Consider the following 26897-nt stretch of genomic DNA (forward strand, 5'->3'; position numbering starts at 1 on the left):
ACCTGATCTAGAGGTCTTCAGTTCAGAAACAAAAGACTTTTCTAAAAATGCCAACACCGATTAGGAAAAAAACACTCTTAATCCTCAGAGGAATAAGAATATTGTTTGTTTATTCTGCTTTTTTAAAAGGCAAAGCACCAAGATGTAAAACTGTGTAGAAACACCACAAATAATGCTCAGGGAACGCTCATAAAAACGCTGCCGGAAAAAAAAAATACAAATGTCATAGCATAACAAGAACAATCCAAGCTTAACAAGCAAGACTTCTAGCAGATTTCAAGAAATGTTAGCTTGAGAGGCGAAGACAGAGCAAAGGCAAGATGAACATACTGTTATTACAGTTAGTCTGGCACTGCTCTTCTGACAATCAGCCGACAAATGTGGGAAAATCCAGGCAAGAAAATCGATTTTCCAGCATCTCAGCATTCGCAAACCAGAAAATATGATCTTAATGAAATGCATATATCTTGTATGAATAAACCACATCTCTATATTGAGAAAGGATGTTAAGCTGGTGTTGAAAATCTTTCCAATCATGTACCACTGCTAATAATACACTACATGGAGATGCTACAGACATCGTTTCAGTTCATGCCAGTGTCAAAAATAAAGCTTTTGCAATAAAAAAAAAAGTTTTAAAGGTTTTAAACCCTTGATGACCCCCCCCCTCTCCCTTAGTATACTGTGGGTTGTCATATGCAGGCTAATTGTCTGGGCTCGATTATTATGGTACATTATCCACTTAGCATTGACACAAAGCCTATATGCATCTGACTGAACATTCGTGGTCATTCCTCCTGTACATTACTCCTGTCCTCAAAGCGTCACTTAATGGCATATTGTATGCTATTATTAAAAACATAATGACAAAATAAATTGTAACTGAACAGTCTCAAGAACTTTTCTCAGGCGGTGATAAAACACTTATCTTTGGCCATTCCTCGGTCCACCAGCCTCCACAGTCAACAAGTGGCATTTCATTTGGCTTAAAAGTATGTGAATTTAAAGGAAAAGTTCACCTAAAAGTCAAATTCTGTCATCATTTATTCACCATAATTCCATACGTCTTTTGAATAAACCGATTCACTATCCAAATCCAAAGAATGATTTGTTGTGTTATACTGAAAAAAGTCATGTTATGGAAGTCATAAATGATATATTATTATAGTTTCACAAATATTTATTACCTGTTGTATTTTTTTGTCAATTTTAGCAGTTTTGGTAACATTTTAGATTACCGAACACTCTTCACTATTAACTAGTTGCTTATTAGCATGCATATTACTAGCATACTGTCTGTTTATTAGTACTTATAAAGCACATATTAAAACCTTACTCTACATGATCGTATTCTAGGTCCCTTAACCTAAACATAACCGCTACAAACAACTATCAATAAGCAGCAAATTAGGAGTTTATTGAGTGAAAACTCAGTTAATATTGAATGTGTTCTCTATTTATCTACTTTTTCTTTTTTTTTTAGTTATTTCAGTAAATGCAATTAAACTAAAAGCGACATGCTGTCTTGTCAAATATGTAAAATATGTATTTAATATTCTTATTTAATATTTCATTTTCAGTAGTTTTTTTGTTAAATATTCCAATGGTTTAATTTTTAGTTTTAGTTAACTAAAAATAACCCTGGTTTAGAACAACATAGTGGTGAGTTAATGATGCCAGAAAGTCATTTTTGGTTGAGCTATCACTTAAAAAGGCAAATATAACTGCCATAAAATGTTACAAAATTTATGCTGAAAAATATAACATTGCATGAACACACAACTTTCTTTATTCTTTATATACTGCTTTAAAAACAGAACGCGTATGCGGATTTAAAAAAAAAATCCATGTGCTAATGCAAGATTTAAAGTAAATTGGTGAACCACCAATCACAGCTGAGTCAATATCATAAAGCCTCAGCCTTTCTTGCCTCATACCCTTTGCACAGACACTCACACATGCTGGGTTTGGGACACACATCCAAAAACCAATTAGGTTTGTTCAGTGTTTGGACAAAGAGTTCATTCTCTAAAAAAAACAATACATTTCTTAGTATCATTCAGTGTAGCAGCTTCTGGGAAGTCTATTCCTGGTGATTTTAAGGCACAGATATGATTCACTGGATAATAAAAGCTGCTGTCGTGTTTCGCTTAAGAATACAGACTTTGTTATCCTACAAAATGTATAGACAGATTCAATTGACTGGCACAAGGCGTAAAGTCACCCGCTCACTGATTCCAGTCTACATCCAAGAAAGATACGAACGCTTCTGATAGAGCTTTGTGAAGAAACATAGCTGTAGACACAAATGCATCTTGTGCAGAAGAAGCTTGAGCTTTATTTGAGATGTTCAATGATGGAGATCTCGCCGTGATCTGGGCAGTCCGGAGTCAGGCCGTTCAGGTACAGGCTGCCGTTTTTGGTCAAGGTTGGGAGACCTTCTTTCTCAAGTTCATCCGTGAAGTTTACAGACAGGGTCCTCTTGCACGGCATCATGTCCTGACCTGGATTTTGGCCTAGCTCTGATGACAGCTTGCGCTTGATGTACGCTGCCCGCTGAAACTTGTCGTAAATTTCCACGCTCAGGCGGCGCCGAGTCTCTTTGAACTCCGCCGACACGTTAGCCGTCCATTCTGCAGCGTGAGCGCGAAACTCTCCCACCTGGAACAGAAGCAATGTTCAGTGGGACCAAACGCAGTCGAGTGTCACATGTGTTCAGAAGCATTTAAGAGGTGCAAATCAGAACCTGCAAACCTGTTTTCTGTGAAAATGTTTCAGCTCGAGGGAACGAGAAGCATGTGGGCTGATTCTGCCGCAATGCTACTGGGAGTGTTTTAGAAAGAAATTCAGGCCCAGAGTTAAAAAGTTGAGTTTTACCATTTTTGAATCCATTCAACCGAGTTCCGGGTCTGGCGGTAGCACTTTTAGCATAGCTTAACAGAGATCATTGAATCCAATTAGACCAGTAGCATCGCGTTTAAAACTAGACTCTTCTGCTGCTGCAGCCATGTTACGGCATCAAATTTTCTTGATTATTAGAGTATTAGGGTATAGTTCCTAATCATATCATTTTCTACTGATCTTAGTGCATGATATAACTACAGAGGAGTCAAGTTTCAATAGAAAAAAATATTAAAACTCTTTGATCATTTTTGAACAAAATGCTACTAATCTAATTGGATTCAATTCAATCTATGCTAAAAGTGCTATCACCAGACCCGCTGAATGCTGAAAACAGTGAAACTCAACTTATTAATAACTCTGGGGAAGTTGGAGAATGAGGCTAAACACTTTCCAAAAAAAGTGGAGTGTTCCTTTAATTCCTTTTATTTATTTAATATAAATAAATGTATATATTGTATAGTACACCATTTATATAGTTTTATAGATAGATAGTCAAGACAGTGTAGGTGGAAACCTGTCATATAATCCTTAAGGAACCATTCTAGTGTGCTCTTTTAGTATTTGAGACCCTTTTATTATTATAATACTTGAACATGATTGTTCTTTATAAGTGTGGAAACAGCAGCACAGTTTTTCAGTCACTGAAGTATTTGCATTAGCAGGTCGCTGTAGACTTAAGAAAAATTTTTTTTATTAAAAATGAACAAACACAAACACATTTTGGAAGTGCTGAACTATGGGAAATGAAACCAGCTGAATATGTTCATAAACTAACATGCATAAGCTGCATTTTTTATTTATTTTTTAATTTTTGCTGAACCTAGAGATTGCATAAATACAGCTTTTTTAATCCTAGAACTAGACGTTTGTAACATTAAAGTCTATTAAAACCCAAGAAAAATGGTTCATTCTTTTATTTACATTTAAATAGTAGTGAATATATGTAATAAACACTTTTCACAGCAGGCTTCAGTGTAATTGTCAGATCTGAAAATGCATCACAATTTTAGGATCAATAATGTTCATACCTACATACCACAAACGTACAGAAATGATCTCTTTAATGTTCTCAGCTGTGTGCTTAACATTTTGCATCACTACCAGGATGCCTCTTAAAACATACAGGTATAACTATCACTATACCCAGGAAGAAATGAGGTTGACTAAGACTTGGATGGACTATGAAACAGTGCCTCTCAAAACAGTAGTTGGGTAAATGAACTACCCTGAGTGAATGCAAACTAATGAGAAAATCTGACAAATGTAAACAAGACACCTTTGATTTCCTCTGTAATGAGGGCATTAGATGGTAAGTTGGCTCTCTAAAGGACTCTTGAAAAAGTTCTAATTTGGAAAGTTTCTTTTCTGATGTAGGACAAAAATAGGAGTATGTACTACACAGCACCTTTGCTGCATTTAAGAGACCCTGAAAGGTGATGCATTATGAATCAGGTAACACAACTGGGTCATTCAAACCTTTCATTCACATAAATCCTACCCTCCACTTCCTTCTCTGGTGAGACGTGATAATGGACTTCGCTGTGATTTACAGATTTACAGTATTCGGTTGCTTCATGCGGAGCTGCATAATACTGCGGCCTACAGTCTCATTTTTGTGAAAGACTTATCTTGCATGTTCTTTTAAGGGACAATTCACAACTCCTAAACATAACGCTAATTATATCTTTTGTGATACCGGAATAGAATGTCAGAAAATTGCACTTTTATAATCTCGTCAGAAAAGCACAAGAGGTCCGGCGAAGATGTCTCATTATGTGTTTCAGACAGAGCAAAGCTTCTGTTCCAGCTAATCCAAGCACATAATTCTCCAGGCCGAAGCATCATTCGCTTCATACACTGGAGTGAATGAAAGCTAAACACGGCGCTGAGCAGTGATTGGCTCCTGGCACCCTGGAACTTTACACTGTGAACTACATAGCAAACAAAGCCACAATAATGAACTCTCTGACATGACCTGGAACATTTTATACAGGCCTCATAAATCATATACAATGGGGTTGTGACATCAATTTGATAGAAATCCAAAATTACCAAGAAAAGTCTATACGGTTTTAGACGGTTTAGTAATACAGCTCAATACATATGAAATGAATATCACATATTATATTTGGGCAACTTCTTGGCAAACATTTATATGTATAGAAAAAGTGTGTGTTAGCATTTATGTTTGAATTGATAACGCCCCAAATTTGCACATTTCATTTCTGAATTTGAATTTAGTTTGCAGACAAAACGCAAAATTGTAGTTAATAGGATAACTGCTATAAGTATCATTTAAGAATTACAAAATAAATGACAATAAATGACACTATCAACATTTTTGTGTTAGCAAAAATTTATTTTCATTTACAGATTGGCTGATTGCAATTATTAGATATTAAAGTTGAAAACAGATATTAATATTTTGTGGAAAGCTGATACCTATTTTTAGGATTCTATACTATTTTTAGCTATAGTATTTATAAAATATTACATTTATAAAATTATTCTGTCACTTTTAATAGATTTTTAATGCATCCTTGACATATATAAAGTATTGTGTTATTGTATTATTAAGTTATTGTATTATCCTTAAAAGTATACAAGTATAAAATTAGACTGCATGAATTATATTAATTCCTGTTTTTTTAAGATTTTATTATATCCAAATACCTGAGGTAAATAGATTTTTGGGGTGATTTCCAAAGATAAAACGGTCTGGGCAAATATATCATGGGTTTTAATATTTAATAAGCCTATTATTTTTTTTATGTACTTCCCAACGCAACCATTTTGTTATGCCGGACAAATAAAACTCCCCTGTTGTGTGATTGTGTTGAATGTCTCAATCCAGTAAATTTCTTTTCCAATTCATATTGTAATTCGGTATCCTGTGGTTCACAGCCAATTCAATTCACACTCGGGAATTGAAAGTGAGCCATTTCTGAAGTTCTGATTTTTCCTCAAGAGAAGTGCAGTTCTCTTAAAGCATATCAGCAAACACATACCTCCTCTTTGGTCTTCTTGGAGATGACTCGCAGCCAGTCTCCAATCATACTGAGAACTGCAGCGAAGTAGGCAAGACCCACCAAGATCCAGAACCACACGATGGGCTTATAATAGTCCAGATACTCAATCTCAGAGCCTCCTGAATGAGATAAATGAAGTGTTTTTTTTTCTCTAGCCATTTATTTGCTTTCAAGAACAAATGTAGTCACTGCATTCAGCAAAGTAGCGACTTCATTCACCTGCCACAAAGTCCCCAAATCCAATAGTGGTTAAAGTGATGACAACAAAGTAGATGGACTCCAGAGCGCTCCAGCCTTCGATGTGTTGGAAGATGAGGGCTGGGAGGGCCACAAACAGCAGGCACCCAAACAGGATGAACAGGACAGTGGATGTCACACGGATTTTAGTTTGGCTCACGTTCCATTTCTAAAGGGGGGAAAACAAAGAGGAGAAGGCAGGTGAGAATGCTGGGTGGAAATACAATTAAGCTCATTAGAAATCACGGTTGACAGACGTATTTGAAAACATTCTAATTTACGTTTTCACACATGAAAAACAGAAAGGCATCACTGTCCAAGAGTATGGGGTTGGTAAGATTTTATTAGTAACACTTTAGTATAGGGACCGATTCTCATTATTAACCTGTTGCCTATTAGAATGCCTGTTATACCTATTATTATGTGTTTATTAGTATTTATAAAAACACATATTCTGCATCCCTAATCCTACCCAATACCTAAAGTTAACAAATATTTTATAATCTATTAATAAGCAGCAAATTAGGAGTTTGAGACAAAAGTCATAGTTAATGGTTTGTTCATATAAATAAATGACCAATAATATAAATTAGCATTTATTTTGTACAATATTTACAAGTTCAGTAATCTACAATTATTGCCTAATTGCCTGAAACTCACCAAATATACTAGAAAATCTTTGAAGCTGAGGCAAAACATGCAGTAAGGCACTTAAAAATAGTCTTGCACAGATGTACACATATTTATGAGACCAGGGGCCGTATGTATAAAGCAGCTCAGAGTAAAATTTTAGTCTTAAGTGTATCAAAATTCTTTTCGTCATTTTACTCTTATACTTCGACTTAAGAATAAGCCTGATTTATAAAGGATCCTAAGTGTTAAGAGTAGGTCTCAGCTCTTAAATTATGTAAGACTGGAGGTCTCCTAACCTAGTTAGGGGTAACAAGATGGCAGCACAGAGGAGGAGACCAAACACTTTTTAACACAGATATTAAGTATTAGAGTTGGTGTGTCCACAATCAATAACCAACAATCAAAAGAAGTGATGCTCAGAGAGATGTTTTTTTGTATTAAATAGATATATATTCATAATAATAATCATGATAATAATTAATAAAATGATGCAATGTGCTTGAAAAACCTGTATAAATTTTGTATTATTACCATCATTACTGAAAAAAAGGGTAAAGATTTTTTTCCTAGGCCAAACTACTTTTTGGCCACTACTGGTGATATGGCAGTTCATTATAAATAAGGACACATACAGTATGTTGACAAAGAGAAAATGAAATGTTGAGAAAATTATTTCAGAACATCAAAGTTTGAGCAAAATTTGGGAGTTCAAATATAGGATCATTTTGTGCAATGCAGAGCTTTCTTATTTTGAAATATTAGGTTTCAGTGACTCCTTATTGGCTGATTCAGAGGACATTTTGTGTTGGAATCATTGCAGTCCTTTTGCAGTCCTTAGAATTTACTCAGAGTTGCTTTTAGCTCTTTTATAAATGTCTCCTACTCTTAGGTAACTCCTACTTACAACTAAAAAAATTTTTCAAGTCAAAGTGTAAGACTTTTCTTAAGTGCATTTCTGAGAAATGGCTGATATGAATATTTAAAATGTGCGAAAACAGAAGGACCAAAACACAGATCGTTAAAACTCTTGCTGCACAACACTGTTTAGTCAAAACAAATGCTGCGACCAACCATTAGCATAAACGATCACTCGTGATATAACTAAAGAGCGTGAAACGTGGAGACGTGTCAACGCAGGACAGAAATCTGCAATCAGTTCAGTAAAGCTTGAGAAATAAACACTTGTCCTGAAAACAGATGCATTTTTCTTTTCAGCCTTCAAGAAACTGTTTACTACGTGTTATACACAAGAATGAGTGCACCAGCAATAAATAATTCACTATGCTGCATTGACTGCATTGACAAATACTGTATTGCGCTCTTCATTGCACACATCAACGCTCCAAATTGTTCCTGCGCTAAAACACCACGACTCAGCAGAGAATTAAAGAGCGTATGTGCAACGAGTGTAAACAAGATGGCCACCAGAGGCACTTAAGTGATTACATTGAATCATCAAATGTGACAGCACCACAGAACAAGGTTAACAGTAGTCAGCAAGCCTTTTTGCAAAACAATCATTATTTTAGAGCCGCGGGAGATTTATTGAGTGAAGGCAACAAAGTACATTTCTGATTAAAGGGATTTGAGGTGCTCGGTCTGTTTTTCTCAATTAATAATATATTAATATTGCTTTTAGATTGCCACTGAGGTAAATTCACAGTGCGCTTTTATAAATATTTCCCAGAACTGGTCAAATCCATTGTTTTAAACTTCAATAGCTATTTACACTGCGCAGGTCAATACATTACTGATATGAGGATTAAAATTGTAGAAGATGCGTTGATGATGAATACCCTGTAAGCAATGATTTTAGCTAAGTTTGATGAAACACTCACCACAAACATCTTTTCCACTTTGGCAATTCCTTTACCAAATATGGTCCCCAGCTGATCGCCCACTCCAGCCAACAGGAACCCAAAGAGTGGGATCCCAAGGAGGGCGTAGATAATGCAAAAGATCCTGCCTCCTTCTGTGTGTGGAGAAACGTTTCCAAAGCCTGAAACAGAAACAAAAGTCATTCTGTCAGGAAGCCTTTAATGATGTGTGGGTATAATCTGCCAAACAAACTGTTAATACCGTGCTTTCTGAAACATTGTTTCAAAAGCTTGTAAGATATTTTGTTGAGTCAAACAGAATTCAGCACATTTTATGCCAAACAGCAAAAAAAGTTTAAATCATACTCCCCTAGTGCATTAAAAAAATCTTTATTTAATTTAGCGTGCAGACAGCTCTATGGGAATTTGTGTTGGGACGCCTTACTTATCTGTCAGAAACATTAGGGCTGTATTATCAGAGCTTCTCCGTGAAGACTGTTCAACAACTACATTTAGCTAAAGCGCAAGAGAGAAATCGTTACAGAAATTTAAATGCTATGAATCAGGAAGCATTTCAGCTGCACAAATGCTTTCATTTTGAAATGTATTCAGTCCTCATGAAAGCAGGAGGAAAAAGTGCATTATTAAAAAAGTAATTTTTCCTTGATTCAAACTCAACATTATTTTAGGAAGTTTTATAATAATGCTGAGGATTCAAACTTTGGGTTAAACTAAAGAGATTTTCTTGGTTCAGTGCAAGTGAAGCTCAAACAACAGAACTTGTGGCGATGTTATAACTCTGTTGCCACGAAACCAAATTCTGAAAGCTCTAAAACACAATGGCAAAAATTAGAAAGTATTTACCTCTACAAATACACAAGTGTTTTTATAAAATGATAACCTTCACATTTACGCTTTTCAATCCTCCAAAACTTCTTTCATTTACTTCCATTGCAACAGTAAATGGGCTACTTTTAATCAACAAGAGAAAGTGAGTAAAAAATTGCATATTATTAAAATATTCCTTTAAGACTCAGACTATAACTCAGACTACTGCTGATGCTGGTTATTTTTGATTGTACTACGATTGGACCTCTTTTGGAAATACATATTACACTTGTTTCAATCTGATAAACTCCACACTGTTATTGAACCTAAACTGAACTGACTCGAGTAAAATAATGACCCTATTGTCTGGTAGAGCAGTTTTGTAGCAGTATATGGTCTGGTCTGGTCATAGTTGACTTTCCATAACTGATTGCACTTGTATAAAGCGCTACAGAAATAAAGGTAACTTGATGGTTTTGCCAGAAAGTTTTATAATGGGGTAGTCAGAGACAATGAGAACACCCGTGAGTAGTGGTTGTACCACGGCAGAAATGTAAGCAATTACAAGAGCTAAGCCACTGGACAGAACCACCCTGAGTGAAGGTGAGCAGTGGGGGGCATTTCTGCAAGAGCCTCCATCCAATTATGTCTCCATTTTCCTTGAAGCTCATTAACTGGGCTCAATCACTCCTCGTGCAATCTGTCCTCTTTGAAATCTAATTAAATCAAAAAACCTTGAAAGAACCATAAAAACTGGCTCTGTGAGACAACCTTAATTACACATGGCACAATGGAGACGAATAGCTGTAATGTCTTTACACATAGTCTACTGGAAAAATTACCCACATGTTCATGGCTGGATAAAAATATCATGCTTGTTCCGGCAGATTAACTATAAGGATGTGCATTTCTCAACACGGTAAAAATTTATAACGTGTGTTAATGGCTTCAGTATTTCTATTTTCTCCTGATACAAATAACACTGTGAGCAAACTCATCATTGTTCAGTTAAAATCTAATTTCCTGACCTTAAACAGAAACAAACAACTTGTAATAATTGATAATACGTCAGAGACCCTTGATAAGAACCCAAAGTGGTGGTCTGCAAATAATTTGTTGTATCCCTCCAATTGATTTAAAAACAGCTGCTCTGCCTGATTAAAGTTTTCCAAAAATAAATCAGCAGCGATTGTGTCATATCCAATATTTTACTGAGTCTTGCACAGCAAGAGAAATCGATTATTTAAAAAAAAAACCTTAAAAGAAAAATGGACTATGCTTTTAATCTCCCTGTTTAACCAATGCGTCTAATTTATTAAGAAAGTTGTGCTCGCTAACCACAAACAAACAGTGTGACTATGTGTGATCAACATACCATGAGTCAGCATCCTCAATCCACTCACATTTATGCTGAATACACACCAGTTGGTCTGGTGTCAAAAGTCCTACATTTGTTGATCACATACACAACAGTTTAAAATCTGGGGTCATTAACGTTCTTTATGTTTTGTACAGAATTTAAATAAGGGAATGTTATTGCAATTTAAAACAACATATTACATTTTTTCTGTCATATTTGTCCTACAGAATCATTGTATTTTTAAATAACAAATATTTTTGAAAGCCCCACATTTCTGCATGGTAGGGTATATGTGTATTTATGTCTTGCAAACTCAAATATACTCATAATTTGATTTAATCATAAAACCAGCAACTATAAAAAAAAAAAAAAAAACCACCATGAGCATACTCACGAATCATAACACCTAAATGACTCAAATTATGAGTTAAGAAAGCAGGATAGTATCTGCTCTCAGCAATAAACCGCCTGATATCTCATCCAATTTGGTGAGAAAGGAACGTCATGTGCTGACTTTGAGCACAAAACAAGTCAGTTTGACACAAGGAGCAAAAAATGTCAAGGCACCCTCATTAGTAAAGTAGCTCTACTTACAGGGTGACTGACGCAGACCTGATGTAACAACAGTGTCTGAATGAGCTTAATGAGCACATAAGTGTGTCTTGTGAGGGCCGCGACACTAGCAAATGCTCACCACTCATGTGCTGATGCCCTCACCCACAGATGACCGCATGAGGACACTCCAAAGCGTGTGTGGGCTTGTGCTGATAGGAGTGGACAGGGGGAACTGACAGGTCTTCATTCAAATTATAATAAATGACATTTATTCTACAAAAAGAAGGATCATTTGATCGTCTCTTCCTGAACAAATTAGCATTTACAACAGGCCAAGTCTGTGACTGACTTCCCTGGGTGGCACAAACATGAAGGATGTCGGATGATGTTCATTCGTGTATAATAAAATCACACAAACAACACAAAGAAACTGAAATAGCTCACTGTCAAATGAAATTATTCTGATGTGCAAGAAATGTTTCTTATGGTCAGTGCTGAAAACCGTTGTGCGTCTTAATGTCTTGTAAAAAACTGGGACATTTGTGGTTCAAGATTTTTTGATGGATAGAAAGTTCAAAAGAACTGCATTTAAATCGAAATAGAAATCTTCTGCAACAATGTAAGACTTTACTGTCACTTGTGATCAAATATTTGCTTCCTCGCTGAATAGAAATATTCATTTCTTTAAACAAAAAATCTTAGCGAGCCAAGATGTTTGAATATTTATGCAGAACTTGGAGATCTTATGCAATGGGGCTAGCTCCGAGACCTTGGCCTCTTTCATCGGCGTATAAAAGGTCAAGCTATCAGACCCGCTCGGGTTCATTAATTGTACTTTATGCTTCACAACCTAAGAGGGACACTGGGGGATTGATGAAGGGGGGCTTGCTCTTTAATCCAATAGCTGGCTCCGTTCCAGCAGGTTTCAAAGGTGTTGTACACTCGTACTCAAGAACGGTCCAATCCAACAGATTAGTTAAGGTCCGTTAATCAAGCTTATTAAATAATGTTAAAACAATTTCCTACACATACCTAGTGATGAAGTCCAAATGAAAAATGCTGCTGCTGATTATTTACTGAGAAATGAATCTATAATATACCGCGTGTGTAGATAAATAACTCCATGTGAACATAAATAAGTCCCATCATTATTTTCCTGTTGATTATTACCCTTGTTATTTCAACTGCAATTATTAGAGTTGACAAAATATAATGTAAACAACACATTTTAAAAAATGATATTTACCCATTTTCTGCTGAAGAAGTCATATGGGTCAAAAATCTTTTTTTGAAAGAAATTATGAATTGAAATTAAATTGATATAAAAACATCTAGAATGTTATAAAAGAAAAACAAAAAAAACATTGATAATCATCAGATGTCTTTGTGCATCAGGATATTAAAGTGATTCAGCTTTGCCATCACAGTAACAAATTACATTTTAAAATATATTAAAATAAAAAAATTGAATGTTTATTTACATTTTAAGATAATTTCACAGCATTACTGTTTTTATTGTATTTATCACTAAATAAATGCCTTTGTGATGATAAGAGGCTTCTTTCCAAAAAAAGCTTTTACACATTTTACAATTAATTACTGCAGCAACTATTACTTTTTTTCATTACGCAGCCCTACTTTTGATCTATTAATTTTCAAGGTTCCCCGAGTTAAAATTATTTCGCCAAGCAGCTTTTCTCAAGTTGATTTTGTCACCTTAATGAAATGATAATGAAGTTCAAAATGTCACTAATCAATGAAATAATCATTCAGAGAATTTGTCCAGCTGTTACTCACCTATAGTGGTGATGACAGTCCCTGCAAAGAAGAAGGAGCTGCTGAGGTCCCACATGCTGCTCTCATTGGAGGGGTGACCCGAGGGATTGACCCCAGCCCGGATAGCAAACACCACTTGCTGTGGACAGGAAAAGAAGACATTTAAGCACTAGATCGCCCTGTTATACAGCATATTTTCTTTGTGAAACACAAAACATGACAAGTGCTCAGCGGGTGAACTATTAAATTAATATAAAACATGTTTATTTAGAAATCGACAGCTATATTTTCCATTCACCCGGGCTGAATCATATTCAACAATGCCATTTCTAGCCCAGCTGCGACTGTGTGTAACATGTTTAAATCTACAACAGACTGTATGTCTCTGAATGAACAGGATGACTGGCTCCAACTGCCTGCATTCAGAGCCTCAAACAAAGACACGGATCTGTTCTTTATCAGTCTTCCGCAGCATCTCTGGATTTTACGTCACACGTTACAGAGTCGGCTGGGAGTTAAGACGGAATTTAATCTGTAATTTCATTCAGTCTCAAATCCGTTATAGTAAATGGCTGCCTTATCAAATGTGTGCCCCTGTGTTTGTGCAGCAGGGATAATATTATGCCTCTTGCAGCTCCAGACTGCGCCTTTTTTTTCTTTTCTTTTTTTTACAAATAGATCATAGCGTAATTGAAATCAATATTCCTCTTTCTCTGATCATTGCGTTTCCAGAAGACCTAAAGTGACTTGATTTCAAAGTCATTAAAGAGTTTTTTTTTTTTTTTAACTCAATTTGAACTCATTTCACCATTAAAAACTCAAATGACTCAAAAAGTATGTGGAAGATCAAAGCTTTGCTGGAGTTGTGCTGTGCCAATTTCATAAGTATGTATATTTTAGAAAATAAACTAAGTGAAGGACAAAAAGCGGAGCTGTCCAAGGTCCTTAACTTACAGCTCACTCACTATTTCTGTATCTATTACACATATGACTTGGGGTTGTACAGTACATGTACATGTGGCAAGAATGTATTATGGAAATAACTATTTTGAGATACGATGTTAGAAATATCAAAAAACAGAATGATAGAGCAAAATAACAATAAACGATAATAAACGATACTGCTAAATGTAAAAAGAAAAGTTACGATAAAATTAAATGTTAAAATAATGGTAAATTGCATGACATGCAATAATAAATTGCAGCAATTAGATATAATAATTTAAAAAATGCGCTGCTAAGATTAAAAGTAAAGTTGCAGATATGGAATGTAACCAAATTATGGAACATTGAAAAGAATTTAAACATTACATTGGCAAGGCAAGGCAAGTTTATTTATATAGCACATTTCATACACAATGGTAATTCAAAGTGCTTTACAAAAGAGGAAATAAAATAATTACAAGATTTAAATAACAATAAAAGAAATTAAAATAAAATAAAAACACTGATTTAAGATAAATTGAATTTAAAGCAAAATTAAATTGCAAATTAAAAAACAATAAAGTTGCAACTGTAATATCCAAAAAAACAAACAAAAAAAGATTGAAAATAATGTTGTAATAAGGAGATGTTAAAGTAATGTTAGACTGAAAAATAAAGTTGCAGTTATGAAATAATTGTCCAGATAACAAAAATGGCACGGCAAACATTAAAAATAAACCATTATCCAAACAGCCAGTTGCACTGCAAAACAAAAGTTATAAAACGGGAAGTTATAAAGTTATAATTCAATAATTAAAATTAAAATGTGCAATCCATTACAAACAGTCAATGTACCACTACTATAAAACATAGCAGATATACTGCTGCAGCCCAACCAACACTACACTGAAGTAGATTTGATTGTACTAAAGTGGAGCTATTGCAGGCATACTTCAGGTACACTTTAAAGACAATATAACCCAAATATCACACACCCCATATCAATACTGACATTTTAGGCTTAATATTAAGAAGTAGCATTCCAAAAAGAGTAAAATGTTTTATATCAGCGAGCCTCTACCGATAAATCAGTAAATATGTTAATAGTTTTGGACTATACAGTACATAGTGTGAAATAAGCATATTTATATTACTTTTAACTATGGTTAATTAAAGCACTAAAAAACGAGGCCAAAAATGGAAATATTTCATACATTAGGTCACCGCATCACATTGAAGCTCTATAAGCATCTACATCTCTTTTAATTCTGTAGTGAGTATATCAGTTGTTGGCCATGCTCAACCAATCCATATTTAATGTCATATTTTCACTAGCCTAGAAAACTGGACACACTTTCACTTTCAAGTATTGAATGAGAAATCTGAACAATGTTCAAAAACATCTGCACATGGATGTGCAGGTTCTCCTAGCTTACACACTGTACAACAGATATGCTGTGAGAGCCCTGAGAGTATCCCATCTGCTCCCTAACGCTTCCTGCTCCCAGCTGGCTGCACGAGAGCTCAGCCAAAAGTGAGAGGCAAAGAGAGGCCATTCGCTCCATGGGGAGGTTTTTCAGTTTGTGAACACCTTCCAGGTGTCGGCACAATCACCACTGGACTTGGGCTGCTGGCAGCAAAGCAGCTTGGCAGGAATGAACATTCGTTCAGAGGTGTGTGAACGTTGTAACACCAATAATCAAGAGATAGGAAGCAGGTGAACGCAAAAATCCATCATTTTGACCTATACATTGTATTTGTGTCTATTGCCACAAATATACCCCAGCGACTTACGGTCCAGGGTCCTATATGTAAATATAAATATAACATAAAACTAGCTGTTTGCAAATTAAATTTGAACTTGTTATTAAAATGATTTATTTACAGTACACACAAAAAAAAACCCATTATGAATAAAGCAGCACTTTCATCCCAAGCGTTAATAACTGTATGCAGATTCAAGACATTGGATTAACATTCTGGCGTTTTTTTTAAAACAAGCTCACACATTCATCCAAGACCTTTAAATTGGTGCTACAATAATTTAGTACAGTTTGCAGCAGACAATAAACTCTGCACTTACAAAATGTCATTTTATATTCAATCGGAGCGAAGACTAATTAGCGATGTAATGTCAAGAGCATATTTAATATCCACACAGGTGAACTAGAGTCAAGTGAACTCACTAAATTATAACAGACAAGACTGCCAGTAACCCCAATTTGAAGAGCAGATTAAGTGCATAAAGCTATAAACCTATGAATACTGTATTAAAACAGATCAAACTGGTCTGAAATGTTTATGATTTCGGCATAACCGTCTTAGTATTTTTAAGACTGCATCATTGTTTAGAAACAGAACAACATGCACTGAACAATTTATGTCCAATTAGTGTTTTCTGGCTCCAATTAATGAGATTACGGATTGTTTCTGCCAACTTCCGAGATGTCATTATTGATTTTGGCAAAGATTAGTCTATTCACCCAACATCCTGCAGACAAAACCGCTATATGCTTCCGATCGATACCCGGAGGGCTAGTTTTACCTATACAAACAGATGCTTTGAATTCAAATTTCAAGCACACGGGTAAATAAGCGGAGTTTGTACCTTGACCAGGTCCTCCAGTTCGGAGACGTTAACACAGGTATGCCTGGAAAGGAAGTTAATCTTCTCTTGCACGATGAGGTACTTCTGCGAGCTCTCCTGGGGCTGTTCCAGGGCTTTGAACACCGTGGCTCCGATGATCAGGTACAGAACAACCAGCAGGAAGATTGCCACTACTGTTTTCCATTTCATTACGGTGGTTATGGTATCACAATCATCCCCCGAGTTGTATACAATGGGCTTGGAGGAGAACGACAGCCGTGGTTTGGTGTTGTGTGTGGCTGATTTAGGATCTAAAAGATCAGGTGCAGCCACTGGGGTGAACAGAGAGAGAGAGAGAGAGAGAGAGAGAGATGGAGAGAGAGAGAGAGAGAGAGAGAGAGAGAGAGAGAGAGAGAGAGAGAGAGAGAGAGAGAGAGAGAGAAAGAGAGAGTTATAAAAGACAGCTATAATTTAAAAAAAATGACTGCTGATGAATCTTTAGTAAGCCTATAGCTATCTGTATTTCAATTCAAACAGCTCTCCTTTGTTTAGAGATATTTATAACATTTGTACATGAATGAAAACGCATTCATGTTTTTTACATGGAGCCATTAATAAATAATAGCAGCTATGAAAAGCACAGACGGCTGCAGGGTTTTAAAACAGTGACGAACACGATTTAGATCACGGACTTACGTTTAGCTTGTTATTATTCTGAAACATTCAGCATTTTTGATTATTCACTTTAGTCTTGGTTTTTATTTAAGTGAATCTGGCCTTTCATCCGTGAGGCTTCGGATCAGTTTCTCTCTCCGCTGACTTCTGCAGTGTTTCAGCAAAGTGTGAAAAGCCTCTCTAGCGAACCAGTGACAGCGGACGTAATGTTCTCCTCGCTAGTATCCAGTATGCGGCGTGTGGAAGTATGTTATGCAAGGCAACACAAGTTTTAGCACTAATTTACAGAGCTACAGATTTTTTCCCTCTGTGCATAATTCAGACCTCAATGCTTATTAATGATCTGTTAGTTGTTGAAGCCCCAGGGGGCTCCAGCAGAGCATGTCCACTTTTTCATTCTTTTCCAGAGGATATAAAAAAAAACAAAAAAAAACTTTAACCCAGGCAGATCCGTTCAAATCATTTCCTTTGTTTTTAAATGTATTTTGTTCCCAACAGAACTGCCAAGTGTATATCTTAAAACAACGCAAGTGTTTAACATTGAATCTGTAAGAAAAGCCTTTATATTGCATTAAAGTGTATATTTATTATTTTTGACGGGTCCCGGTGTGAGCAGAAGAGGCTATGCTGTACTGCAAAACCGATAGATGTGATTCCAGCAATATTCCTCCTACAAATCTGGAAACATGTCAAAGTGGTGTGGGTGGTGTGGAGCCCTGATACATAATCTAAGCTGGTCACTGAAAGGTTACAGGTTCAGACCCCGCTGAACGCAATCTGACAGCCATCAGCATCGCAACAAGTGCATTGCAACACTTTTTTTTGCTTTCATTTATTTGATTAATAGCCTATTTATCGTTTATTTTTAAACTACACCTTTTGTAATGCAACCTACATTGAATTTGTAACTTCAACTTGAGCAAACAGGCTATCTATAATTATCAAGTTTTATTATGGTTACATTTCGTGCACAAATGCAACTAACTAAGTCACGAAAGGGTTAAGTACCATGCCAAATTTACTATGCAACACATGATAAACAATTCAATTATGCAAACAAACATCGCGCACTTACTACTTTGTCAGGTCTCTTCTTCCCGCTGCTCCTCATCAGCTGTCTCGAGCGCCAGACCGCTTGACTTCTCGCCTTTTCGTTCTTCTCAGGAGCACACGAGCAAAAACCGGACGTTAATCATGGCACCAAACGCACTCGCGTCCCTCCGTCTTCTCTTCTGGACGGTCATGCCTCTGTCCAGTTTTAAATCTCCACGCGAGCGGTATCTTGGAATCCAGCGCTGGATTTCGTGGTTGAGTAAGCACTGAAGTGAGAAGGGAGTGTCCACGGGAGGAACACGGATAATTGGACTGGCTGTTCTCATCATGAGCGCGCTCGCTGCCCGTCTCCACGCTCGTAAGCGCTCGCGCTCTCCGCGCGCTGTGTTCGCGAGCCGTGGGCAGGTTTCGCGATTTCGCGCGCGTCCCTTCTTCTGTGCCGCAGGTCACGTCTCGTGTCGGTCACAGTCGTGGGGAGAAGGAATCGCGAGAAAAATGCTCTGTGCCGGCTCCAATTCTTCCGCGAACGGCTCCGGCGCTTTTGAGGTTTGAAAAGTCCCTCAGCTTGTCGCGGATTTGAGGCGGAAATGACAAAACCAAACTTGCTGTTAAATAGCCAAGTGCGTGCGTTATTAGCCAATTCCAGAAATTGGCCTGAATGAAAGTGTTTTGAGTGTTGACTACATTAGAAAACTTACCTGGTTTAAGTGTCCCTATTATGGGTTATGAAATGCTGGGTTTTAGGAGCTCCAAACAACAGGTCCACATACACGCAAGGTCAAAAAAAAAAGTTCATGTTCTTTAAATGTGTTTATTTTTACCTCATTTGTCAAAGGACTCTAAACCTCTCCGGTGATTGGTTGATTTCATTTAAGGCAGCGTTTCATTTAAGCGGCGCCTTGTGGTAAAAAATGAATTTGCATTTTCATTCAGACCAGCGAGAAAAGACCCACAAGTTAACGTTTCATTTTGACCCGTTTTAAAAATGACTCGTTTCGGTGACTTTATACACGGTGCGCTTTATTTAAAACCTTGAAGGATATTTTCAATCGCTTGGAGTCCAGACACTGCATGAAAGGTCAAAAATCTATAATAGGGGTACTATTTGGTAATACAAATAACCAAAAATCATGGTTACGAGTTGGTAGCATGGTTAGGCCTACTACCATGAGTGTCCCTGCTGTATTTCTTATTAAAATGAGTTATTTGTCCTGAAATCAGACTGCATTGGTCACACTGTTTGGCCTTATCTTCATTTCAATGGAAAATACATGAAGAAAAAGTGGTCATGTCCAAAACATTATGTTAATCTAAGTGTATCACGAATAGAGCACAAAAGACTAATCATTTTCATTAATTCACAACTAGGCTTTAAAATCACTTAATTTGCGTAGAAATAAACGTGAAAAGATCTCCAAATAATAACCGCAGACCTCTTGATTCTCTTTAGGGTTTATCTTTATTCTATCTATAGATATGTTTTCAGCAAGGTATATTTTCTCTTGCTTTTAGAGTACAGCTCGCCACCGGTAAAAGCGGTAGAAATTCTAAAACACGGTTCAAGGCTGCTTCGTGCGCATTTCAAATATTTATACAACTTGCACTGACTAATACATATTCTTCTTCTGTGTCGTTCTAATTCACGCCATCCATCACTACAACAAAATTTCCATACGAACTTTGGTGCGTGCAATGTTCCAGCTGTGAGTGTATTAAAGCCCTGCATTCCTAATACATCTCCCATTGAGATGAAAATGAAAAGACACAATGTTGCTTAAGGGAAGAAACATCCTACCCCATATATTTGATTAAACATGAACAGAGAGGGATTATCGATACCAAACGACAATAACAACGTACAGAGAGTTTGCATGTGATGCGTCGCCTATAAATAGTTTATTTAACTTTGCATAGCCTAGCTACTGCCCGTGTTAACTGCACAAGATGCACAAATGTGTTGAAAGCTTAAAAAAAGTTACCATCATTTCCATGCCAGCTTCCCTTTCCTTTTTCCCATTGTCATTTCACCTTGGCAATCATACTTTCCCTCACTGAGGTGGCTAAAATTATGGGTCCTCTGGGAATTGCAGAAGCGCATCAAAGGCACACGTGCTCTTACATTCCGTGCTCGCAGTTCATCGGCTTCCTTCATGGGCCGCTTTTATTCCCTGCAAGTTAGATTTTGGAATCACCATACCAAACACTGGCCATAATGTTGGCATGGATCTCATTTCGAGCAATTGCAGCTCTGTGAGCGTATCTTGCATATCGAACAAAATGAATCTGGCTGGCTCAGCTGCAAGTGTCACATTAATGGGATTCATTTTGGTAACAATCAGAATTAATATGTCGGTTATTTAATATAGGGTAAAGAACGGCAAAGATGCACCTCTTTAAAAAAAAAAAATGCATTTACTTTTCAAATTGTAAGATATTTACATAAAAGTTTAGCGTGTGCTGGATGATGACGCATCAGCCGGTGTGTTATTGTAGGAAATAGTAATATTTGCAATTTAATTTAACTGAATCTTGACTGTACATTATTCTCCGCATATATGTTCACATTTATCTACTTGCCAAATACGATAGCAATGTAAAAGATTACATTTAGGGTTTAAATCTGCTTTCTCATGCAATAAGTCTTAGGTATAGTGCCTGTCACCATCTTCAAGAACCCGTAATTTAGTAACAGCGTGTAAGGAGGGTATAAACAGCGACATTTGACTCCTGTCGGCTTAGTTTATTGAGCAGCACATACACAAGCTCTCATTAAACTAAAGGAAGGGCTGCGACTCCCGCAGAGAAGTGATGTGTTTACTATACCGTACTTCTAATTAGAGATAACTTTTTAACAAGAATTTGACCTATGGTCTTCCACATAAATCCATTTTTACAGCCATTGACTGGAAAAAATGCTACCCCTGTTTTTGTATTGAAACTGTAGACGAGTCAGAGGACAGCAGTTAGTGATGATTAGCACACAATGTTTTGGTACCATGTAATGTATTTTCATGTAATGTATCTAGTTATATCTCATTTATGGCTGGCAGGTCAAAGCTATGTTGACATATAGAGCAATAGCATGATTATGAATGTGATACAGAAAAGTGGGAAAAGGGACTGTTTGTGGTATAGGTCTTAGGAAAAAAAGAATATGAATAAATAAAACATAAGGCAAATTAACCATGCCCTGCTCCAGAACTTTAACATTTCCACTAAGCTATATTTCAGGTCAGAAGGTACAGGGACACAGGGGCACATTTTCTATTTATAGCACATCCTTCCTTTTAATGCACTGCAAATGAGGTTCCTGTAATATTATTTCTCACATATCTTTTCTTTCTTTTTTTTCTTCATAACATCAGAGAGTTTCCACGTAAGAGACCCAGGGTTGTTCTGCAGAATTTTCATGATTTGTTGAATACCTCTGGCAGAATTAATGTTAAAACAATCCAAAGAGGAGCAAATAAAAGTCAAAAACAAAAAATTCAGACATTCAATTTCAAAAAAGTTTCATTCAACAACCAGGTGGCTGTGTTTATTGTCACAGTGATGAAAGTCTATAAGAGGGAATTAAAATAAAAAATGTAAGATCGAATTTGATTAATTTAGTCAGTCAGTTCACCTAGATCCAATGCGAATGGTTAAATGTTCTTATATTGAATTCAGTGGGCCTCATTTATAAAAGAAGCATGTCTAAATCATGTTTCAGTTTTCAGCTTTAATTCAAAGTGGCTTAAAGGAACAGTCGAATCAAAAAAGAAGATTTGTTTACTTACCCTTTATGTAAGTTAAACCTGTTAGATCAGCACGGGCTGCTGGTCTATCAGTAGGTCTATGCCTTTGCTTCCTGCCGCTTCACCTTGCAGAATGGAAAAAAATGTAATGTTTACGCACAGCACATTTGGGTTTAAGCTCTTTACTAGCATCTGTCCATTTATTGGCTTTCTCTCTTCACTTCACTTGACTACTTGAAAACACACTCGGGTCAAATGTCAAACTGCTGACTCAGTGCGCATCTCTCTGACTGACAGGGAGAACATCCTCCGGCACTGCAAAGTTAAACAGTGCCTATTCTTTTTTAGGGGCTCACAGTATATAAATAGAGGCCAGTTTTCTGATCTTAGCAAGATAACGTTCTAATCCATGTTACATAACATTTTGAGAAGCAACCCCTTGACCCAGTTTAAAAAAATATTTGGTTTGCCATGCACGTGAATGAGCTTATGCTATGCCATAGAAAAACACTGACATTGCATGAAGGGTCACCATACAGTGTGGTCAATGGGAACGTTCTCATGAGCAAACATCTCCATGTCAAAACACATTACCTTGAAAAAGCAATTCAATAATTTTGAAACACTTGTTTATCTTTATTCATTTATAATCAGTGTATGGCTGCTTTTCACTTTAGGCCCCTAAGATAAGCTCTATTAAGGCACTTTTCACACTCTCAGTAGTAGTATTTAATTGGTCTATTAATAATGTGCAATAACATATAAACATCTCAGGGGAAGTCTCTATCCATGTCCCTCCCTGTTCTGTCATATTTTTTTGAAAGTCATGAAAATTCCTACCACAATCCTAAATGATATTGTGCTTATTAACAATCTTGATGGAAATAATGTTTTTGTAAAAACATGAGAATAAAAAATGGCTGACTTGTTTGTCTTGCTAAGGCCAATGTCATTTTATGTATCCTGAATAAGCCTATTAATACATTACATGCACACGCTTACATAATAAAACAAACAAAAGTACAATTTGATTGAAAATAGGGCACATTATTTTCCCATTTTTCTCATGCAACATGATTTTTTTATATGTACCATATATTTCTTATGGTAAAGAAGTACATTAACTTTTGAAAAACATCCTTTTTGAAAAGTAATTTTCACCCAATGAATTTTGAAATGGTCTTTTTATGATCATAATTTCCACCTTGTATAAATGGATTTTATATTTTATCATTTAAAAAAATGTAATGACGTTGAAGGATAATCCTTAATGTCACGTTAAGCCACTAAGTTCAAGAGTCCGAGTTCTCTCTATAACGCAAACTGTATTTTTCCCCCACAGATCTTATGAGTGCATCCTTTGATTGACAACATCAAGCAAGATGACACTGAAGCAGCCTCCAGCCTCCAAAACGGAGTTTTTCACCTGACAGTAATGATCTAACCAGTTGCCTTATATTGCTAAGCACTAGTTGCGGAATATAAGTGTGCTTATATACAGAACCATTTAGAAGGCTTCACAGAGGTTAAGAGCCTCCTTCACTTTGCCAAAGCAAATACAAATGGCTATAAAGCCCATTACAGCCCTCTAGGAAATTCAGGGCTGTTGAGCAATACAAAACTCCAGAAAAAAAAAAACACTGATAGCCTTGAATGTAAAGTGGAAAATACGGTTGAAGAAAAAGAGGGTCTTAACTTATAAAAGGTTTTTCTTTTTGTTTGTTTGCAGGAACAGATTGGAAGAAATATCTCAGTTCACACGAATGTTGATTGGCTGTCACCTATTTCTGCCTGAGCTTGAGGAGATGAGGCTTATCAGGAACTTCCAGTTGCATGTCACTTTCTGCTTATCTACAGCTCCACTGGGGGATACTGGAGTCGAAGGTAAGGATGAGAATGGACATAATGTCTCCTCTGGGACTGGACTGGATGAGCAGTCAGCACATGCTGTTTAGACTGTAATTCCAGTAGAGTCAAGGATAGGACTGCTACTCCCAGAGAAACCCTTCAGAAACATCTATTCTGCCCCTTTAAATTTCACTTGCACAGCTTCTCTCAATTAGCTTTCTTGAATTTCTCCCAGACAATTACACTTAATCTTTTATTTATTAGTTTTTTTTTCTGTGTACGTGCGTGTTGCTTTAACCAGGCGGCTGGCTGGAATCCCAGGTGGCAGCTAGAGGTTGCACGTGTTTAGATTAATTGAATATTTCACTGACCCATTGCTAGGGTGAGGTGTGTTCTATTTATAGCTCGTATTAATGTATTGGCTCAGCATCAATTGGTTTTCTCGCCCAGATCTTGCTGACTGAGAGTGAGGTGAAGGGGAGCATTATAAAGAGAGGCCGAAATAAAATATCAATGAGAACTCAAAACAGAGGCTGCAGCAAGGGAAAAGGGGGGGGTTATTTTCTCTCTTTCTGTGAAGTGAATGCAAACGAGTGAATCTGCTGTGGACTTCTTCTCTCTTTGTGTAGAGCTCTTCTGTAGCAATAATCAGAAAAAAAAAAAAAAAAAAATAGCGCTGTCAAATGATTAATCACAATTAATCACATCCACAATAAAAGTTTTATTTACATAATCCATGTGTGCGTAACACTTTTACACCTATTAGTTGCTTATTAGCATGCATATTACTAGAATATTAGCTAAATAAGCACATATTAATGCCTCATTCTACATGACCTTATTCTACATCCCCAATCATACCAAAAATACCTTCCTAACTATTAATAAGCAGAAAAATTAGAAGTTTAGAAGATTCGTAGTTAATAGTTTACAAGTGTTACCTGCATAATGTTTACTATATAAATGTAATAGATTTTTATGAAATGTATACTTGCATGGGTGTTTTTTTTCTACATATGTAATAAGTGATTAATCATTTAGCAGCACGAGAAAAAAGTATCAAAATATGAAACCTCTTCCTTTCCTTATAAAATATTACTATATTTTCAGCATTTTAAAATGAAAATATATAACATCTTATATAACATCTTCTTAAAAATGTAATTTTAAAGCAGTCTGATTGTGTCAGCCAACATGATGCTTATATCTGCAACACTGCTTTATGCAAATGGTCAGGGTATTTTGTGAAGTTGTGGCCTAATGGTTAGAGATCAGACTCGTAAGAGGAAGGTTGCAGGCTCGATTCTCAGTTCAGGTAGCAAATGTAGGTAACACTCTTCCACATTCAACACCCACAACTGCCCTGCTTCACAATTCTGTTCATGAAGGATATGTTAGATGATTAACTTAAGAAAAAAAACCCGTGCCATTTCTTGTTGTGTTTCCCAGGGCAGCAAGTCCTTGTGCAAACTTTAGTTTACATTTGGTAAGAAATGTGTTTAATATTAGTTGCATATATTTGAGAGGAAAAAATTACAAAATGCTTTACAAAATTTATTTGCAACAACTGAACTAACAGCAATGTACAGGGTAATGGGGTGATGGATGCCATGCTGTGTTGTCATGGTAACAATTCAGGTGAAGATAATAACTCTTTATTGCTCCCTTCAACTAGCGTGAATGTAAAGTACACATTCCGATGGACTAAATTTGGAGACACAATTGGCCAAAGTCCTGAGGTCAAGGGCTCTGTCCTTCAGAGAGAGGAGGGCTTTGAGATGCACAATTGGGATTTGTCTGTCGCCAGTTAATTTGTATATTTTTGCCAAAGTTGATCTGCATTTTTGAGCAACGTGACGTGAATCAGCATTTCTAAACAAATCAGTTGAGCGGAGACTCCATGGATTAGACTTGTTGACCTAGCACATCTCAGTCGGATCTGGGGAGTTGAACACCTCAAACAATTTTTGCAGATGCACCCTGTTAAAAAAAAGCCACTGCCATCAGAAAACACCATATGATAGAGTGTATGTGGCCTGCAGCAAAAAGTCAAAAGTAACATATACATGACTGCCAGGACCCCAGGTTTCTCAGCAGAACATTGTCTAGAGCAAGGGTCATCAAACTTGATCCTGGAAGGCCAGTGTCTTGCAGAGTTTAGCTCCAACTTGCCTCAACACATCTGCCTGGAAGTTTCAAGTATACCTAGCAAAACATTGCTTAGTTTTACTAAGCAATGTTTCCAGGACCAAACTTAGTGAGCCCTGTTCTAGAGCATAACACTGCCATCCTGCCTTCTTCCCAATCCTGCTGCCATCTCTTCCCAAGGTGGATGGCGTACATGCACCAAGCCATCCACCTGATTCTTCTTTCTAAAAGAAAATGTGATTTAGTAGACCAAGCAACCTTCTTCCACTGCCCCATGGTGCAGTTCTGACACTCACATGCCCATTATAGGTGCTTTCGGATGTGGACATGGGTCATCATGAACCCTCGTATACAGTCCCCCTTGATGCACTTTGTATTTTGAAAGCTTTCAACCACTGCCAGTATTAGGTTTTTCAGCAATTTGAGATACAGTAGCTCTTCTGTGTTATCAGACCAGACAGTCTTCATTCCTCACATGCATCAGTGAGCTGGTTATCCTTTCTTGCACCACTTTTGGTAGGTACTAACCTCTGCACACCAGGAACATCCTCAAAACTTTTGGAGTCCCAGACATCTAGTCATCACTGTTTGAAAACACATGAAATTCACAAATGGATTCTCCGCTTAATTTTTTGTAAAACCGTATATCTCACCCCTAGTCGAGTGCCATTGTAATGTCATAATCAGTGCTATTAACTTCACCTGTCAGTGGTTTTAATGTTGGGTTTGATTGTCTTACTGTATATCAGCACTCTTGGAACAATGCTCAGACAATCAAATCTGAGG

The 26897-nt window shown here is 36.7% G+C and overlaps 1 protein-coding gene and 1 long non-coding RNA gene across 2 annotated transcripts; one reads left to right on the forward strand and one right to left on the reverse strand.

Moving 5' to 3' along the window:
* Positions 1-93: 93 nt before the first annotated feature.
* kcnk2a (potassium channel, subfamily K, member 2a) lies at positions 94-18899 on the reverse strand. The gene is made up of 7 exons (XM_043262738.1): positions 18401-18899; positions 16672-16982; positions 13161-13278; positions 8642-8802; positions 6153-6339; positions 5913-6052; positions 94-2661 (listed from the first exon to the last, which is right to left on the reverse strand). Coding segments are annotated over exons 1-7 (1242 nt in total). The 5' UTR covers positions 18402-18899; the 3' UTR covers positions 94-2337.
* On the forward strand, positions 18820-24052 carry LOC122361780. Its single transcript, XR_006253023.1, has 3 exons — positions 18820-18924; positions 23458-23547; positions 23845-24052. It is a non-coding gene; the product is annotated as an uncharacterized LOC122361780 (long non-coding RNA).
* The last annotated feature ends 2845 nt before the right edge of the window (positions 24053-26897 follow it).

Source organism: Puntigrus tetrazona, chromosome 17, assembly GCF_018831695.1.
Source record: "Puntigrus tetrazona isolate hp1 chromosome 17, ASM1883169v1, whole genome shotgun sequence".
NCBI lineage: Eukaryota > Metazoa > Chordata > Actinopteri > Cypriniformes > Cyprinidae > Puntigrus > Puntigrus tetrazona.